At 38.7% G+C, this 21,446-nt stretch overlaps 2 protein-coding genes across 3 annotated transcripts in view; both read right to left on the bottom strand.

Annotated features, from left to right (window-relative positions):
* The window catches only part of rabgap1l (RAB GTPase activating protein 1-like), a 126,567-nt gene extending 125,535 nt beyond the window's left edge, over positions 1 to 1,032 (bottom strand). For both annotated transcript variants that reach the window (XM_039811130.1, XM_039811131.1), the window contains exon 1: positions 931 to 1,032. The gene's annotated coding sequence lies outside the window, so the exon portion shown is untranslated. The remainder of the gene's footprint in view (positions 1 to 930) is intronic.
* Positions 1,033 to 1,723: 691 nt separating this feature from the next.
* The window catches only part of fam163ab (family with sequence similarity 163 member Ab), a 25,151-nt gene continuing 5,428 nt past the window's right edge, over positions 1,724 to 21,446 (bottom strand). The window contains exons 2-5 of the mRNA XM_039812304.1: positions 6,207 to 6,298; positions 5,951 to 5,972; positions 5,227 to 5,341; positions 1,724 to 4,096 (exon numbers count right to left, since the gene is read on the bottom strand). Of these exons, the coding sequence (XP_039668238.1) occupies positions 3,698 to 4,096; positions 5,227 to 5,319 (492 nt within the window). The 5' untranslated portion in view covers positions 5,320 to 5,341; positions 5,951 to 5,972; positions 6,207 to 6,298 and the 3' untranslated portion in view covers positions 1,724 to 3,697. The remainder of the gene's footprint in view (positions 4,097 to 5,226; positions 5,342 to 5,950; positions 5,973 to 6,206; positions 6,299 to 21,446) is intronic.

Below are 21,446 nucleotides of genomic sequence, written 5' to 3'. Positions count from 1 at the left end.
TAAGAAGACCTGGTCCTACTTAAGTTATAACTTGTGAATTTTTAGGTCTCAAGTCTCTCTAAACAGTAACGAATAGACAGTGGAACAAATGCTGTGACACCGTGACATCAGCTGCAGTGATTTTACTGAGGTATGGGTACATTGTCTACTACAAACTGGTTCAGTTCCAAAAACAGTCACCTGACCGCTTCAATTATTCAGATGTTGATGCGCCTTTTTCCAGCTTAAACAGTTGTCAGAGTTTGTAGATAATGACTTTGTGGTCCCAAACTCAATGGAATATTGTGTTTGGTTAGACTTTCTCACTAATTGCTGCAGTGAGCGGTTATTGCTGCTCTCATTGCTGTCTGCAGGCCTGGATCAGCACATCACTGTAGTCTCTCACAGCGTCAGCTTTGTATGGCAGCTTTTCTCTTTCAGCTGTTCAACGGACATTTAGACGGTTAAATGAAATTAGCAAGGTATACTTGTTAAACGGACAGACTCCTCTCACAGCAGCTAGCTAATAACGTTACAAACAACACACACAGACAGGCAAGGCGAAATTAGCTAACGACAAGCTAATTTATCCGTACAGTCACCACAGCCATTTCATTAAAACATAGCAACAATAGCACGGGTTAGTCACTAGCAGACCTGTAGACAAGGATATAGCTGCCAGGACAGGTGAACGCATACTAAACAGGAAGTAGCTACCTATGTGTGGCAGTCTGCGAGCTAAAGCTAAGTTTGGCTAACGCTAACCAGCTCGAAGTGCAAAACAGTTGGACCACTATTTGGAGGAGCGAGCGACCTCACTCAGCAACACCCCGCCCGGCTACGGAGGAAAATGACGAGAAAGAACAAGGAAAACAACGTTTCTCTTCTCACTGCATGTAAACGTGACACTGGGATGACAAACAGGCGTTGATAAAATAGCTGTCAACTTACTTGTTTAGAGCGTAGAGGAGTTGCTTGCTAGCTGTCAGAAGAGTTGCCGCGAAGATCGTATATGTTTAAGAAGATGAATCACTTGGAGTTTAGTGACACGCCTTCCGGTTTGGAATGTTACCGTAATTTCACGCATGCGCTATACAGGTTGTCTGGCTCACACACCTCTGGACAATTTAGGCAATCTATTTAGGAATTTTGAGATTTGTACCTCTTCAGTTTGCCATATAGGTGTATACATATGCACACAAATATTTTATTTTTTGACGTATATAAAAAGTAAGTATGTTTGTTCTTTTGAGTTCTACATGTTGTCTCGTTTTTTTGTTGGTTAATCAAATAAGGAAAATAGGAAAATGTATGAGAGCTATCAAGGCTAATTTTTACACAAAAAGGCATTATTTAGGGAACAAAATAAGCTAAATGAATGCTTTGTTCTGAAAATGTCAGCATCTGATATGTTTTTTTTGCCTCATGACATTCGTTAGCTGGAGGTCAAGTTCACGCTGCCTTCAGAGCTCATGATTAGTTATGATATAGTTTCTACGTTCATTTTAAAAATTCTGATGAAACTTCAATAAATACAATGTGGAAATATCTGTGGAACAAATATTTCAAATTGAAAATGCAGAACCATTATACTGAGAAACACATATATCATTTCATTGTAGTGTTTATCTGCATGTGTGTGTGTGTGTGTGTGTGTGTGTGTGTGTGTGTGTGTGTGTGTGTGTGTGTGTGTGTGTGTGTGTGTGTGTGAGACTGTCAATCATCACACAAAGAGCCATTTTGAGCAGTTACAAATCTTTAATTGTCAAAAGTTAACACTGTCAAATATTATACTGTTTCTGTATTCGTCAGGTACGATATCTGTTTTAACCACATTTCTAAAAATCTTTTTTTTTCTGTTTTCAAAGATAACTGGTTAAGTAAGTAGTAAAATATATAGTTAATACAATGCCTAAATAAATGAATGATGACTATGCATCCTTATCTGTGATAGTGGACAACAGCATGGAGGAACACTGGTTTTATTTATATTATTATTATTATATTTCTGGCAAGATTTCACCAGTTTTCCAAACATCAAAACTGTCAACCTTTACAGATTAACTGATGCCAGTCCTCTGTACATTTATATGCCCTTTTAAGTTAATCCAGAGGGGAGGGGGGGAGGGGCACAATTGGTGCAAAATGGTCTTGAGAAGTTTCAAGATGTATATTGTAATGGCACTGCAGTTGGGATCTATTTAACCTTAATGAAAAGATAAAAGTAGCTGCTGTTCATTGAATTCTAATTGCTATGCACTGTTGTTTAATGCTTGAATGTTAAAACTAGGCCTGTCTGAAAATCTTGCAAAATTACCCAACATTATCACACCATGCCCAAGTCCTTAAGGTTTCTTGCATTGCTTATTCAGCCTCACTGAATCTTACTATAGACTGAACTATAAAGACAAATATCACAGGAAATATTATTGTGTATAAGCAATGCTGGGTAAGTGTTATGTAGAAAACGAGCATTGTGAAACAGTTTTCAATCACATAAATGTGTATTCTGACATCTTACAATATGAAAATAAATTAAATGAAAGAAATGACAAGGTTATTTGCATTTCAAAGATTCAACATGAGAGTAGTACAGGAGTATAGGAGGAGTGTGTAAAACAAAATAGCACAAACTAGTAAATCACACTCCCTTATTCAAAATACATAATGTTCAAATCCAAGGGTGCATCTCAATTTCGTCAAGAGCACGTTCATTGCTTTCTGGTTAATATTTACATATCAAACATTTTGCATCACTGTCACAAGAGAAATTGACTAAGTTTACTTCGAGCGTCCTTGCTCATTTACACCTTGGGGGAGAAAGTGAGGGTTCAGTGTGGAACTGGCAACCCAACAGAACTACCGCATCCATGATCTAGTTTTAAATGCTTGTAGGCCTATCTACATGTGCAGCATCTTCATATCCTACTGGGTGTGCACCGTGCTTACAATAATTCTCCAATAAAGTTACATGACAAGACAAAAACTGTTGAGAAGAGATGACTGAGAGCTGCAGTAGTTTGCCAGACAGCTTGCATAGAGAAAGCTCCAGTCGTCACACACTTTTCCTCCTTTTCTGTAACTCAAGCATGCTTCCAGAGATCCACAATGCTGCAGAGGGGATGTTTTACTTATTGTAACTTTTTCAAATGTATTTCAGTCTCCACTCTGCTCATCATGACAAAAAATACTTCATATTTACTACATACTTTATCACACTCCTTTTTTGTCTTTTTGGCAGTCATTAGGAAGATGTGTAGCAGGTGAAAATCATACTGTAAATGATCTAGGATAGCCCTCAGTCAGTAAAGACACAGTCACAGTCAACAGAGAGTTTACAAGATTACAACCATACCCCTCATGTGGGAGAATAAAGACAAAAACATACAGTTTCATCTACCGTCAATTACAGAATTATTATCTTAGTGAACATGAAAACTTTAAGGGTTAAAGTAAGGAACTAGGGTTGAACATAATCCCTGCTTGTCACACACTTTAGTCTTCAGCAGATGTCTTAGACAGTCTTTACTTTAAACCCCCCAAACCCTAAATACATGTGATAACCTCCACAAACAGTGGACTTCATCCAGCTGATCCTCACTGACAGCTGCAGTCAAAATTATGTATGTGGTTTTGTTAGTGGTGGTGCTGGTGTGTGTAAGTGAAGAGAGCGGTGTCTATGTGTGTTTAGGTGGTGTTGGGGGAGTTTTAGGGGGGGTCACACCTCGGTGCTGATGGCTCGGGTGTTGGTGTAGAAATCAGGAGGCCGGCCTCGCTGGGTCTCCCTCAGCAGGGAGCCTCGGACGGTGGGCAGCGGCATCGCCAGCGCCTGGTTCTCATAGTGTGTGGGCATGTAGGTGATGCGCTCGCCACCGTTGCGCATCTCGTCAGTGGTACGGATGTAGAAGGGCGAGTCATAAGGTGAGCAGGTGGGGCAGTAACTGCGTTGCCCCCCTGTGGGTTTGGTGGAATCGGAGGATCTGGGGGGCTCTGGTGGCGACACGGAAAGTGGGGTGACGATCGACCCGTCCAGGCCGGAGACACTGCAGGCGTTGCAGGCAAAGTGTTGCTGAGAGATGGAGCCGCTGTCAGACCCATTCTTCTTACAGCAGTAGTACTGCACGGAGAGAGAAGTCCATTACATGTCAAACAACAACAGTTTTTAACACAGATTTTGTAACATTAACTGTCTGCATTTAAGCCTACCAATGAACAACATTATTAATTATTTAGTACTATCTTATTTTCTTAAAATAAATAATCTGCTAAGATTTAAATGTAAGTTTTTTGTTTACTAAGCCAAAGACTGTAAAGTACTATGAACTATAAATTCTTACTGATTATTCAAAATACAATGTCCATATAACTGAAATAATTTCTTGCTGCCAATATTGTAAGAGCATGACCATTTGCAATTTGAAAACAATGTTGATGTATTGCCCTTCTTCTTTAGCCGAAAGTTTCCTGAAGGAAGTCTGGATCAGTATAGTACAAGTACATTTCCAAGATAACGCCTGCCACCTTCTGCTCTCTGTGTGTTGCCGTCTCGAAATCCCTTCGATACTGAAAACAACAACAAACTTCGAGCTAGAACGCCACACTCTGAAAATGGCAAGTTTTTAGTAAAAATTTGGATCGTGCAAGAAGGTAGGCATGCTTGGTTCATTTGGTGAATGATTTTCGGATTGACAGGGTCTTTGTTTATTGCACTTACTATCTAACTGGGACGTTTAAGGACCGATTGGTGGGGATTGCTGTGGACGAAGTACACAGGCTATACACTGGTAAGAGCAAATGAAGTTTAACCATGTATCCCACTAATTATTATTTTTTTTTTTTAAGATTATTTTTTGGGGCTTTTCCCTTTATTACATAGAGACAGTGGATAGGCATGAAAGGGGGAGAGAGAGAGATGGGGGATGACAGGCAGTAAAGGGTAGCAGGTCGGATTCAAACCCGCGCCGCTGCAGGACTCAGCCAACATGGGGCGAACGCTCTTACTGGGTGAGCTAGAGGCTGCACCGTAGCCAGCTAATTTAAAAAAAGTGCAAACAACCCAGTTTTTTCTCCTATCTCAGAATGTATCTGTGGTGTAGCCAGACCTTACTCCACAGCGCAGTGGAGATAGATCTGGCAATGCAAGACTACCTGCAAGTTGATGTGAAAATACAGTGTGGCAGAAGCTTTATAGTAATATTGAAGTGTGACTTAAACATCTTTGAAACACACACACTTAATGAGTCCTACCTGGAGTCTACAGTAACAGAGCACAGCTATGATACACAGAAGTATCACTGTGGCCAGTATTCCTCCGGTTATGACAACAGTTCCAGCTGTCATCCGACCAGCTCTCCATCAAACTCTGACACACAGGCACAGGAAGTGACATAATTAACAAGAGCCTCTCACTGCAAAGATATGAAGTTTAATCAAATCACGCAAAGGTCAGCCTCACAGTAAACACCGATGCAAAGTGCTGGAATCTGTCTTCTATGTAAATATGTTAATAGAGCAAACTCAAAAGGTCATTCTATAATTATGCAGAGAGAATTAGGTAGAGAACATGCATAGTGTAAATGACTTAAATACAAGCATGCAGTATGACAGTAATGGACAGCCATCATAAAAACACATATAACACAACATATTTTTTTTTATAATTCTAATTTTCATTTACTGTTTATTTACATCCTTTACTGTATACCTTGGTAGCCAAACTGCAACTCAATATTTTTGCAGATGAAATTACCACATTATGCGATCTGAATCAAACATATAGGTAACTTTATTTTGAATATGTTTTATCAAGTATTTAACCTAATATAACTGAACAATCTAAATTCATATATAAATCACATTCTTCCCTAATACACAGTATGCACATTTTAAATTAACAAAACTAAATTTGCCATGTGGTATACATTAGGTCTTACAGAATAAACCTGGTTGTGATTATTGTTGGTATACTCACGTTCAGCAAAGTTGCTTAACACCTGAAAGCAGAGAAATAACAGAGGTAGTATATTAAATATCATATTAAATGTCACAGACAGACAGACAGACAGACAGACAGACAGACAGACAGATAGATAGATAGATAGATAGATAGATACATACATACATACATACATACATACATACATAGATAGATAGATAGATAGATAGATAGATAGATAGATAGATAGATAGATAGATAGATAGATAGATAGATAGATAGATAGACTTACATCAGAAGAGTGTTTGAAGGTTGTAAGGGTGAAGAGAAGTCAAATCAGAGGTCAAAGGTGAGAGGAGCTGGAGAGCCACACTGTATGAACATCTCTAGGGAGAGAGGAATTGGAAGAAATGGGAGCTTTACACATTCTTCTCCACAAGGTGGCACAGAGAGAACATCAAAATATCTCACACACACACACGCACACATGCACACACGTGCACACACACACACGCACACACACACACACTACTGCTCACTACTGCCAATATTTAATGCCTTGGAATGACTATGATGAATAGAAATGAAGAAGAAGGAAACAAAGGAAAGAAAGAAAAAAAAAGAGGCAGAAAGGGGGGAAAGAAAGAAAAAGGGAAGCAAGGTTAGAAAGAAATGTCTGTAACACGATAAATGTATACAAGACATAAACATGCACCTACACACAATCTAATGTTGCATAACATAAATACAGAGGGGGGAATAATTATTAGGGACACCTGTTCCTATAGTGTAATGCAATGAAATTCAGCATTTAGTCCTTTAGAGTTAAATCAACCTTTCTCTGATATAATCACAACATTGTTCACACACACATTTATTGGGGGCTGTTGGATTGCATTAGATTGTAAAGGTGTTTTAATTAGGTCCACCTGCTGTAAATAAGCACAGCATTGTCCTTATACTCAATGAATGCATGTGATGTATTCTTTCTTGGATTTCCGTGATAAAGTTTGAGCTCATGTAGGTTTCACTTTTCACTATCTACTGTACTCAGCCTAGGTAGCTATCATTAGTTGAGCTAAGTGTACAATTCTTCTCAAAACAGATTTTCTGTTTTGCTACAAATAATCAGTGAAACAGAAACTCACGGATCATAGTATTTAGAATAAAAACATCAAAGTCTTATCTCTCTCCCTCATCTACACTCAAACGCATGCATGCAGCATTATGGCAGAGCAGCAGTAATAGTGATTTAGCAGCAAGGGGCTCAGTTGTTTAGGGGTTTTTATCTGCAGGCTGAGGCTTGTCTAGGTGAAGGGAAATCTATTACTGCTGATAAAAACATGTCAAACCCATGATTGGGTTGGAGAGCTTTTTTGTGTAGTTAGAGAAAGGAAGGCAAGATGAAAAACATTGTAAAAAAGGATATAGAAGGTAAGAATGTATTGAAGGAAGGAGGAAAGAGGAAGTGAGAAACTATAAAAGAAAGGAATTAAGGAAGTAGCACACTATGGTGCAGTACAGATGTTTATGGAGGTTGACACACACACACACACACACACACACACACACACACACACACACACACACACACACTATCATCTAATTTCTCAGCTTGTCACTTATGATTCCTGCTGTCGGAATTGAGTGTGTGTTTGTTTTAGTTTCATGTCAGCAGTTTGTCCTGTACATATGATTTGATAGATGAAGGATATTGTTGCACATTATTGTGCAAAGTGTAAACAATTGTGCAAAGTGTCAATAAAGTCCAGATTTAATCTCCCAGTTTAAAAAGATCTGGCCTACTTACTATCTGCGGGTCTTCTCTCTAGATCACCACAGTAGGAAGCTCAGAGAAGAGCAAAGCAACTAAATCTTCACAGAGTGGCACTGACCAAGAACTGTAACTGTGATTACTTCTAACACAACAGCACAACAGCATAAAGACAAAATGGTGGAAATACTCATTAAGAACACTTGACTCTAAATTGGGCTGAGTTGGATTTACATATAGATGCCTACTGAGAAAACCTGTTCACATCTGCCCTGTGGCAATTACAAATAGGACTTGGACTTTTACGAATATACAGAATATAAGAAAATATATCCACAAATACAGTCATTTCAGAATGTTCGTGATAGTATAAAATGTTTTTCATTGTTTCATCACAAAAAATTTGGGACAACAGGTGTCGCATGACCTGCAATTCCAATTTGGCATCTTGCGGACACATAGCGTTAATTTCTGAGGATGTGTATCTCCGGCTTTAGTTTGACAGACAGTACAGTATAGTTGGGTTGCTGAATAAAAGCCATCTATTCTCTTTGTGTGCTGATTTTTTTACTTGCATGTTCTGACAACACATTTCCAACCATTTTAATTTTACATATTTAGAAAGCTACCTAAAGGAATATGTAAATATTGAGCAACAACTCTGGAATTTCAAATATGAAAACTTAAAACAAACATAATGTTTTGTGGGATATGCACCACTATTCAAAATGTTCCCATGTTTTTCACCTGTTCATTGCTGTGTCCACTGTCATGACACCCAAGAATAGATCAATGTTAGCACATGTTTATATTTAAAAGCATATAAGAATGACTGCATTACATTGTACTTTCCATGACATTCGGACACAGTGAGTAACTGCAGTAGAAGCAGATGAGGCAGGTTGAGGTCAGCAAAAAGAAGACTGAACTGCATCACATAATAGCTCCTGAGATGTGTTGAACATCTCAAACTGATGATATGGACCAGTGTTAAAAGAAGCTGAATGGGTTTCTTAATTAAACACACACTGAGCTGGAAGTGCTGTCACACTCTCCACTGAGGAGCAGAAAAGGAGGCGGTGCTGCTCTCAGAGTCTGAACCGTTACACGGGCGCCGAGCTCACAAACAATGTGTCTGTCAGAAAGTACACTAGTATTCAATTATTTGTAGAGACCAAATGGGATGGCAGCTGACAGATTCCTCTTAACATCATTCGTCATAACTTTCTCAAGTGCGTGCAATCTCAGACTCTGTACACCAAACTATTTTTCATAATTAATGCCAGAGCGGGGACTTGTACTGCACGGAGGAAATGAAAATGGAGTCACTGCTGTCACCACGTCATCTTTTACTCAGACACAAAATAACTGATTTGTTTTTCTTCCTGTTTACATGTTGCTCTGCAAGCACTTTCAGACAAACTTGCTGGTTAGATTAATTTGAGTTCACTTCGTTTGACAAACTACAGAGAGAAATGAGATATCTGCATGAGCACACAAACACACACACACACACACACACACACACACACACACACACACACACACACACACACACACAATACCTCACACACACACACACACACACACACACACACACACACACACACACACACACACACACACACACACACACTGACCACAGACAAAGAGAGCTGGATCAGTGACCATTGGGTCTAGATTAGAGTGGCCTTCAATCCCCATACTGCCTGAAGAGCCTTGTATACTGATAAGACTCCCTCACACACATACTGCACACATACAGAATTCACTCAGACAGACATGTACTCATACATTACCAAATACAGTTTTTTACAATCACTTTGGCACTAATTTCAGAACCTTGACGTAATTATTCACATTTTTTACAATACACATAAACCAAAGATCATTTGTTCATTTAACAAAGATCACCTGTTCAATATGACACAACTTAACATCAAAGTACTACTATTTCAAAAGGCAATTCACACATTACATTTCAGATGATTGTCTAATCATTTCATTACAATGATCTAACTATCAATTAATACAACTGCTCAAAATGAAAAGTAACTGTTGCATTATCTAATATATTTTTATAAAAAAAAAAAAAAAAAATTCATGTTTAGATCATATATTTTAAAAAATTTTTTAAATAATTAAAGTTTCAAGATAACGAGATTGTCACCAGTTAGCGTGAAGCATGAACCAATTAGACTACATTATCTATGGATGTAATATTTCATCATCATTCTTTCCTGTAATGTACCACTGTTTATCAGACACTGTTTCTATGGTCCCATGTACCACCTTTACTGTAATGTACTACTGATTATCAGACACTGTTTCTATGGTCCTATGTACAACCTTTTCAGACTATTTACAGTATTGACAGTACTGCACTGTATGGATTCAGGCCCTTGGAATTGCTTGACTAATTCTGCCAACTCATTACTGATGACTGAGATATATAATTTATACATACTTTATATATAAAGTACTATATATATAGAGGGATGTATGTATATGTAATACCATAATGAAACATGTATCACCTATTTTGTACTACAATATTTAATGATTGTACGAACAATGACACAGTGAAACTATCGGTAGCTTGTGTGTGGGTGATCTAATGTAACGTTTCAATGGTATTTCACAATCAATTAGTATTTTGAACCAATGATTGTGCAAGTGCAAGATTTATTTAAAGATATGAATGTACAATGAAATGTTTTGAACATTGGACAGCCTTGTGTTACAAGTGATGACCGCTGTGAGTTTTGTGTCTGGAGTTTTGAAAAATGACATCAAGATTCTGAAATTAGTAGCAAAGTGATTGTAAAAAACTGTAAATCAGGACATCCTAATTAAAGATCCATTAGAACAGACACAAGTCTTCATAGCATTTTAATAGCTGCAGTGTTTTACCTACTAAATAACACCACTGTACCCCAACATTTACTACAAATGTCTAATCAACAAATAAAAATTGTACATATAACGTCTGATGCATTACAGTACATTTGAGGCAGCGAAATCATTCATGTTGTTTGCATGTTGTTTGCAGCAGCTTATAGTACTGTACATATACTGTATGTACACATTAATACAGATAGCAGCTCAAGTCTTTAAGGATTCACAGATTTAAGGGAAGCTTTTAGCCTGTTTATAGTCATTTTTGAGCTCCTGTGAAAAACACTTCATAACTGTCAGAAATACACCACACAAGCAACAAGTCTCTATATCTATCCATTAAAGTGGCAAGCATAATAATATGCAAATTAGATGTGTCTCAGGTGAATAGCACCCCATTGATAATGAAATCAGACAGAATCCATTCAGTGTGTCACTCACTTTGATAGGAGTTGGAAATGCACTGCATTCTGGTGCTCATTTTACTTTTAGACAAGCTGTTCCTTTTCTTTAAAGCTTGAATCTGAAACATTTTAGCTTGAGGCAGAAAATAACTATTTCTATACCATCATGTTCGAGTTACCACACTGACACCTGTCAGTCATCTTGATTGACTTATGTGTATCCTGAGGCTGCAAGTAATGCTGATGTTTGTAATTGGTGATATCTTTTTTCAAGTGAAGGCACAATCAGACCAATCAGAGCTTTGCAGATGGGAATAAGAATGGAGATGCCTACTTCCTACATAGCTATCTAGCTCCCTAGCTACATCCTTAAAAGATATCAACAGGTGGCTGGGTTACCTCAGTTGGTAAAGTGGGCACACATATGTAGAGGTTTATCCGCCCGCAGACCTTTTCGCAGGAGTTAAGACCCGTCGTTTCCGCCCCGCGTGACCATGATTTTCTGCCTTTTTTTCCATATGTGTCTGTCTTATCAATTAAAGGTGGAAATGCCCAAAAAAGTATCTTAAAAAAGATATCAACAGAAAAATGGCACAAAAATGTCAGAGTAAGAGTACTGAATTCCTTTGGTTTGGTTTGTCTGCATCTATTTGTTAACCTGCATGTTTGGCAACACAAGATGAGGATCGGAGAATCTTATACCATACCATACGGAGAGTGCCAGAGATGCTACGGGGGAAGAGTGGAGCGACTGCAGAATGCAGGCCCGAGCTCGCAGGGGTTAAGGGATCGTTTTTTGTGGTTATCAAGGCATTCCGTTTATGCTGTGGCCTGTTGGTAGCCAGTGCAGCCATCAAGACCTACCAACAAATAGTTTGACGTGTTTAACGTGTGTTGTGACATAAATTTGATTACAGAAAGAAAAACAATTGAAGCTCTCAGCAACCGCTACTGCAGCTTCAGTGTCAACTGAGAAAGATATTGCCTTGACACATGACAATTCAAAATGACCCTCTCTTTGATATGATATAGTATGCTACACAAGATTATGTCAACTGCACTGCACTACAAAAGCCTAGACTTTGATGTTTAAAAGCTTTTACGCCTGCAATCTTTGCTCTTTCATATTTTGTGGGTTTTATCATTTTTGACATTCCATTGTTTAATTTCCGTTGTTGCTTTCCTTTGTCCTGTAAGCTATTTTGTTTGTAGGATTAAAACTCTTCATGCTGTGAAACTGCAAGTTTCCCATAATGCTGTTTTTGCCAAATCAGAGTAATGAGAATATCTCATGAGCTACCTCCCTCTACCCCCCCCCTCTCTCTCTGATGGAGTGTTCCCTCTGGAGTCTCGGCCATCAGTCTTCAGGAGCAGCTGAAGGACCTTGACTGCCCTGGAGGATTTTTACAAGATTGATTCTTTGGATCTTATATTGCTCAGACCAGCAGTGGGCCAGTGTTGGTCTCTCTTCCCCCAAACACACTACAAACACATTCTGCACTTGAAACATAAATGCCACAGGTTTGATCCCCACAGTGTTGCATGGTTGAGCAAGGCACCAACCTGCTCACTCATCCGTTGAATGTTTGCAGCGCCTAGAGTCTTTTTGTTAGACTAAAATGTTGTAATTTCAAACAGATTATTAAAACGGGATCTTAAAAATTGCACTGTAGTCCAGTTAAAAGGAAGACTGGTTTTTACTTTATTTTTTTTAGTTATAAGGTTTACACAGAAGAGCAGTGTCTCTATCCTGTAACTGTCAAGAAATGAGTGAAAAAATGTCACATTTTTAGAAATGAATGTATGTAATTTCTTACTTATGCTAATGTAGTTCTGAAAACATGCAGCTGAATTTTACACTATACTTCCTGGTATACCATTCTCAGGAGCAGTAAGAGTCCTAAAGGTTACAGAAGTGAGCTTGTGACAAAACCTTGCAAAGTCACACTCCATCATAAAGGCAATGCTTTTGCTCAGGTTGTATATTGTTTAGATTTTAGTGATCTGATTCTGAAAATTTATTTTTGTTCCACTTTTGTTGACCAATTGGCAAACTCTGCTTCAGAAATCAATCAGCTGAATCAAAAAGCATATGCTTATTGGACAAATAATATTTGGTTGTAGTTCATAAATGCAATACCCATCCCTTGTTTGCAATACATGGTTTAAGTCTGACAAACGCCAGCGAGAATAAATTGTGCAAACTACGTACTAGATCAGTGAATGCTAATCGATGATACTGACTCACTACTTATTGGTAAAACAAACAACTAGTTAAAGGAACACGCCGACTTATTGGGAATTTAGCTTATTCACCGTAACCCCCAGAGTAAGACAAGTCGATACATACCCTTCTCATCTCTGTGCATGCTGTAAGGCTGTCTGACGGCTCCAGCGGCATCAGCTCATCACAGAACAGGCAGGTGAATGGTTCCAGTAATCCTACTGCTCCAAATAAGTGACAAAATAACGCCAACATGTTCCTATTTACATGTTGTGATTTGTAAAGTCACAGCGTGTACAAAAACAACGTAACATGAGACACAGCCATCTTCTAACCGTAAACAAACCGGGAACTATATTCTCAGGCGGAAGAATATAGTACTTGACGTGAGTGATATGCTGCGCAGCAAGCCTGTCTGAGAATATAGTTCCCGGTTTTGTTTACGGTTAAGAGCTGGCTGTATATCTCTCATGAGATATAACACAACGCTATGTAAATATGAACATGTTGCCTAATTTTGTCACTTTGTCACAATTAGGAGCAGTAGGATTACTGGAACCAGTCACCTGCAGGATCTGTGCTAGGCTAAGCTAATGATGGAGCTGTCAGACAGCGTTACACGCGCCCGAGGAGATGAGAAGGGTATGCTATCGACTTTACTTATGAGCTTACTAATATAAAATTGAAGTGATTCAGCAACTATGACCCGTTTCTCACCTCAGTGTTATTTAGAAAATCATTTTGTTGATAGTTCAAAGAAAAGACTGACAACCACCATTGTTTTGCACTATTATACTAAAACAGGAAACAAAGACAGCCTAGCACTCAATACGTGTCATATTAGTTGTAGGAAGTGTTCACCGTCCGACCTCGGCTGGACTCGAAACGCACTTTCATCCACAGCCATGTCAGACCACAATGACAGAAGTGAAAATTGAGGGCTGCCTTTGCAAGGTTAATTTCACCTGAGTCCCTGAAAATGAGGACGAGGTAAGTGGAGGACTGACAATCTTCCCTCTATTAACATCAATCCAAGCCCTGAAACAAGGACTATGCTTGAGAATCTTTTTTTTCTTTTTTAAACCTACTAAAACTTCCTGTTAAACTCTTTTCTATTCCTAATAACTTCAGGTGTTGGTCTCAGCAGCAGCAGCTCAGACCCAAAGCCAATCTACATCGGCAGTAATTCATGAAAAATTCCAGAACACATTATTTTGGAAAACCACCATTTTGTCATCTGAACTCCACAGCTCTATAGCTGCAATTGTAAGCAGAGAGAAAACAAGTCTCGCATCCAAACGGGATTCATGGTCACAGCTGAAATGTAATTTGTCTAATCCTGTTATCTGGCGTTCCAAAGGCTTTCCTCTATCCGTTTCCTCTCTCTATCGTCTCTGATGTGGCCCAGCGTGGGCGTCTGTGTGTGTGTTAATGTGTGTGTGCATGTTTGTTTGTTTGCATGCTTGGGTGTGAAGTAACAATTTAGGGGGTCGGTTTAGAAATTATGGCATTTCTTTTTAATGAAGATTATTCACCGTAAAAGTAGAATGGTAGGAAAATGTCAAAACAAAAAGACCCTAATATGTTAAAGCTCACAGGATAACTGTTTGGAGCATTTGATTTTAGTTAATATTGCTTGTGCTCACTCATGTTTGGTGGTTGTAGTGCAGCTCTAACTGTAAATCCTAAAAGCACTCATTTAATTTCCTGGAAACATATGACCAGCTGAAAAACATCAGGGGTCTCATTTATAAACGTGGCGTACGCACAAAACGGGGCTGAAAATATGCGTACGCCACTTCCCATGCAAAGGTTGTGATTTATAAAAAACAAACTTGACGGGAGAATGTGCTGTCTTCCATGCAAACTGTGACCCATGCGTACGCACATTTTGGAGACAATGGGAATTGGCGACGCAGATGGTGAGGTGGTGAACTGAAGTCAGACTGCAGAAAATAAATCTGGGAATAACGATTACTCGTAAGATTTTCAATTATTGATGCCTCACGCACATTTTTTCACCCCATATCATCCAAGTTATCATGAAGATTAAATCCAACAGTATTATTTGCGCTTGTACTGAGTTAGAATTGTTCCATAAACACCTTGAAAAGCCCGACTCAAATCTTAATACAAATTCGTTCTTAATGTTTAATCGGCGCTGTCTCACCGTCATATTGTCCACTAGGAGCACAGGAGGAGGAGATGGCCCGAGTACATGGAATACAGGATAGCATCAAATACCCTAGCATTAGATAACGACAGAACACAGTGTAAATAACTAAATATCTGTCTTTAATATGGTGCATATATCATCAAATGTCAAAGTCTGGAAATACAGCCGTACACTTAATGTCCTCGTTATCGGTCCAAACTTTAATTCTGTTCGTGACAAAACCTGAATGAAGAAAAGTGTTTGCCTATTACACTTTTGTCTTTAAATTGTATCTCGGGGTGGGGGATACCACTAGTTGATGCTGTGATTTTGGCAAGGTGTTAAAATTCACAAATTGTTGTAAACATATAAATAGCATAATAGCATAACATATAAATGAGCGTGTACAGGGCGGGATAAGAGGCTGATTCACGTACATACACTGTGGGTAAACTGTGATTTATAAAGGGCACATTGCTTACAGATGTGCGTACGCACGGTTTTATAAATCTGAATTCTTACACCATTTTTGGCTTTGGGCGTAAGTACATTTTTAGTAAGGATCCTACACACAGTTTTATAATGAGACCTCAGGTGATCTGTACTGTAAAGAAATGTGTGCTGTCCTTGGTGCTGAAGTGATAGAACTGGAAGCATCAGCATCCAGTCATATTGTGTGTATGTAGTTTTGTCCTTGTTAAACCTATTAAATCTATCAAATTGTGAGGCCGGAAGGATTGAGCTGTATAGCAGGGGACAAACATTCAAGTTATGTGTTCTTGCTGGTAAAACACTGGTGACTATACTAGTAAGTCATAAAAGTACATATGTATGCATACTTTGCATTCTGTCCATTATTTGCAATTAAATTAAATACTGTATATGGTGTAGCTTTTGGTTAAGAAGCTCTCCCTATAAACCTGTTCCACCTCTTCCACCCATGCCTATAATGCAAAATTGGAATGAATGAGTGAAAGGAGAATGAATTATCTATATCAGCTGTTCACAAAAAAAACAGTGGAAACAGATCAATAACAAAGAAAAAAGGAGAGGAGCCACTGAATGCAGAAAAATTATAGAATTCCATGAACTCACAAGTGCCTGCACAAATACAGGCACTTAATTACACAAAGAACACAAAAAGGCTTGGACTGGCAGCTACTCTGGATTGCAAAAAAAGGAAACCTTTCTTCTTTGTGGCATGTGACAGCAGTTGTCAAAGTTGTAGTTTTTATCCTCTGAATGTCCAGCAACATAAGTGATCAGTGCTCCTGCACAAGCCCCTGCGCTGTTTAGACAGGATAACAAACTCTTAAAAATTTACTTTTATTTATGTAATAATGCTCCAAATGATAAGTCGATTAACTTCCTGGATGCAAACACTTACATGTGACCTTGAAAGCATTCTTCATGTACTGAGGGACCTACAGGAGCTCAACCAACCGTTATACCATCTTCCCTCTTAAGCTGTCGCAGCAGTTACAGCCCAGTAGGCAGAGATTGATGACACTGAACATTTTAGTTCAATTACTTGATTTTGCTCGAGGTCATTTGGGGCGAAGAATGCAATGAATGTGAAGAACCACTCCCCAGAATGATCCTCTTGGCCCTATAAAAGCACATGATCAATACCGGCGCTAAAGCGCCTTCGTCCCTGTGAAGATGGAGAGAAATAGGAAGACAGAGAGTTGGAGCACAGTTTCAGTCTTTTTCTCCGTCCAATCTGGACCATGTTCTGATGCCGTATATGCTGCTGGCAGATTTATGCCGTTATGCAGCTCTCTCCAGGCTACTGTACTCCAGCCTGCCAGCTCCTGATTCAGCCTTTCTACACACTCACTCTGAATCAAGATGTGGAGGATACCTTCACTCACATGGCAAGCGAAAGATCCATTACTCACAGATGGTCCATCTCTAATTTTATACACACGCCAAATTTAACTTCCTCCCTTTCAATAAAGCCTATCTCCAGAAATCCAGGTCAGTGTGATGGCTATAGGGGACTTCTAGCCTGTGTGGTTCTACTGCACTTTTACTGCCATTACAACTACTGCTGCTGCTTATACTACTACTATTGTGACTGATACTGATACTCCTATGATCATAACTACTATTACTATACAAAGGTTCAAAGACGCTTTGTGCATAATTTCTAGATATTCTCGATTCCTTAAAGTAAATTAAGGCAGACAAATTTATTTTGACTTTATACTCTCTATTCTCATATATATCTATATTGTTTTAACCTTGCATTAACGGTTTGATTCCAATTACAGTTAGAATCAAACCGTTTTTTGACAATTAGAAATCATTGAGGGGCGACCCTCATTTACAATGACATGGAATCAATTACAAAGACAAACAAAACAACAACAAAGAGAAACAGAGAACAAGTGAGGGTGGGAGAGTTAAGATTACATTTCTAAACATTTGAAGGCTATAAGTTAATTGATTTTAAGGAGGTGCTGTATTTTCTTTCCAGGAGTCAGGTGTACTAAATTTAAAAGCAGTTTTTCCAAGTTCAACTGTGTTTTAATAAAGTAAATACATGTTTTATTCTTACTTGTTAGAGAAAACAAAACTGTTTTTAATAGCTAGTACCAGCTGAATGAACGGCTGTTAGTAAGAAAGTGGGGTCACACACCACAACACACAAAGTTCACAATTATTTAACATTTTCTCAAAATCTATCAGCTCTAATCACATCAGTGAGAAAGCTACTGGTGTCTGTGGGCGCTCTCTGGTGAGTCCATTAACAACAAAAACTGACAAAGTCTGCATCAAAGGGCTCATAAATTACTGCAAAAAGGAAATTTTGTTCAAACACAGTTCACTTAACATCAATCAGTACGTTTACATGCACACCAATATTCACCTATTATTCTGAATATGACAATATTATGAATTTGATACAGGTCATGTTACAGCATATTCCGGTTGGATATTCCGAATAAGGCCTTTTTCCAAATATATCATTTTCCGGTTAAGACATGGGATATTCCGGTATTATTCGGGTTTTAGAGGCATTGTTTGGACATGTATACAGCGCATTCGTAATATGCTTATCGTTTTCAGCTAAACTAAATTTCCACTGTTGACAATCAACATCAAGAATAACATAATAATCAACATTAAGAATAACATAATATAATGAGGTCCAAGGTTAAACCCACACAGAGACATGAAAGTGAATACCGATAGTGTTATTGGATCACTTTTCAGTTCACTAGTCGCAGGTTAAACGAACAAACCGGGATTACTTCAAAAACAGTCTCAAACCAGTAGACAGCCTCAGTTTTTGAGGAGACAGCTCTAAACACAGAGCCACTGACTTGCTTGCACTTCAAACTGGAAGGCTTGAATGGATGTTCTAGTTAATTTATGTCTAGTTCAGACAGATTCACAGTGAAGAACTTGAGCAGGAAAAGGGACTCGACGTGAAACATGCATACAGCTCTGCATCTGCCTGCTTTACGTGGTTTGCAGAGGTTTCATTATAGCTGCTCAGCTCCTCCTCTGTTGTCCTGCGATATGCCAGCTTCTCTTTCACACTTGGCAGCAGAGCAGCATCGAACGCACACCCAGTATAGGGCAGCGGGAGGCCGGGGGAAACTGTAATTACTGTACCTCTATTCTGCTGGTCAGCACGGCAGTCTCATAAAAGGAAATGAAATGGTCCAGCTTCTTTCTTTGAGGGAGTAATGTACCACGAATATTACATTAGCATACATTCACATGGACATTTTATCCGTGACAGTTAATAAAGTGAGGGAGCAGAGCCATAGATGGCAAGGCCGGCAGGATGAAGGCAGTGCTACTGAGGTGCCTTGCTCAGGAGCAGAAAAGCAGAAGTAAAGGTTAGGGTTCATTGAGTTGTCAGCTGTACATATCCTTGTTTTGCCATGAGGAATTAACAACCATCAGTAATGAGCTGTGAAAATCGTTGGTCACAGCTGTAACACGGGTCAGTCCACAGGAGAATGGCTAATTCTGTGGTTGATGGTTTAACTTTTAAGCATACGACATTATTAGTAAGTAAGTAAGTAAATAAGCTTACCAATGCTTCTTCTCCAAGGTCTAGGTATCAAACAAACATTACTGTACTTCCACTTTTATGTTCCCAATCCTATCCTGAATTATGTCAAATGTGAGTTTGAACTGTAAATATAAAATGTGCCCGTCTTGAACAGTCTGTCAACAGTCTGTAGAGCCGTCACACTACCAGTCAAGTTTTTGACAGCTTTCAACCCTTTCCCACAACTGTCAAAATAGATAAATTAGAAATAAACCGGCCTGAACACAACATGCTTTGCTGTCAGCCTTACAATGGATGAAGTAGGTGTGAATTTGATAGTGCTGCTCAAGGCCATTTTAACACACGGCTGTGCAGAAAACACTGAACCTATGACCTCCAGCTGACAGGACGGTAACTAAATCCACTGCCCCATCCTCCTCACAGCCGGGCAGACACAGGAGAAACACTTCCAGGACAAACACAGACTCAGCTCTCCTCTCATCTCTCTGCATTAGTAAGGCTGTGGCTGTGATTTCATATTTGTTACTGCAATAGCCCACTGTTTTGTCAGAAAAATAAACATCAGTAGAACTTAGGAGATAATTTATCAAATCTCACAGAGGTTCATAATCAAAATCATTTTTTTCTTCTGAGTAAATGGTTAACCGGTCCCCAAACAAAGATGGCGACTGGAAAGCAAGCACTTGGGAAATGGTTAAATCTGTAACATAATGTTAGCAGGAGATAATAGATAAAAGAGATATCAGACTCAGCTCCTCATACACCCATTTCATCTTGAGAACATCAGTTCCTTTACTTATCATCTTGAGACAATATTCAGACTACAGGTTTACATGGTTTGAAGTAATGTGATTTCTCTAATATTTTGTTTACACGGATTCATACAAAAATCGGTTTGTATGCGCTTCACCATGTTATAAGTTTATTTTGTCTGGTGACCTCTCTGGCACACCTAATGAGGCATGTTTAAGGCATTCAATTGCCCCAGAAAATGAAAACTTATGACCACACCATGATTAATATTATGCACGATTTTTATTTAAGTGGTATTTGTTGTTAAGTTAAAATGTATTGTATCTGATAATAACTCCTGTTAATAAAGACATTTTGTAAAAATGCATAAGACGGTCGAATGAGATAAGGATTGTGGGGCAGAGTGGAGTGAATGAATACGATCATGTAACGTTATGAAGAAATTTATGATTTCCAGTTGACAGTCTTGACGTCAGCAATTTTGCGGTTAAATCTCAGCTGTGTGACATGTTTTATTCATACTGAATATATATTTTAGCTCGTCCATGATCACCTCAGGTCACAGGAATATGATCTGGGTCCTGTAACCCCCAGCCTTTTTTCCTCCTTACTATTTATTACATGTGCATGTTGGTGGACTGTGTTGCAGCTCGCTGTGGGTTAGAGAATCAAAGAAACTGCTTATTGGAAGTGTAAATGTTGGATTTAAGCTTCAAGCAATGCTTGCATAAGAAGGTCGAAACATGAACAGTTCTACATTTCAAAAAAATGATGAATAAAACAATGTTGGGGAGCTGGTGGGTAGTGACGACAAAAGGATGAAATTTTCCCGAAAAGATAGACAAAAATAAGGAGGTCCGTGCATAAACAGTGAAAGAAGATGGGGTAAAGAATTAATTCAAAGTTTAAAAAGGTGGTCATGTGAAGGGCATGGGAGGGTGGACAGGTGTAGAAATGGATCTTTTGCTAACATGTCCCTAGTTTAATTCTCAACTTACAAGTAAACGTTTTTACTACAAGGGGAGATTTTAACAAGGACAAAAGTGTTCACATTTCCAAATTTGGCTTGTGCACATAATCTTATTATCAATCTTTGATTAAAAATCAAAGTTATTTTTTTTTCACAAAATTCATGAGTGAGTGTTGTGAGTGTTACTGTGGAGGAAATGTCACTCTGGTTTACAGTACAAAAACACAGCGTATGTGTGTATACTATATTTGTTTGTGCTTGTCATTGTCCATGTGTTTCTTTGTAAGAATACAGAGGACTGTCTGTGTGCATGTCTCA

The sequence above is a fragment of the Perca fluviatilis genome, chromosome 9 (genome assembly GCF_010015445.1).
Source record: "Perca fluviatilis chromosome 9, GENO_Pfluv_1.0, whole genome shotgun sequence".
Lineage (NCBI taxonomy): Eukaryota > Metazoa > Chordata > Actinopteri > Perciformes > Percidae > Perca > Perca fluviatilis.
Note: the sequence above shows the minus strand (reverse complement) of the source record. Positions and strands in the feature narration are given on the sequence as shown.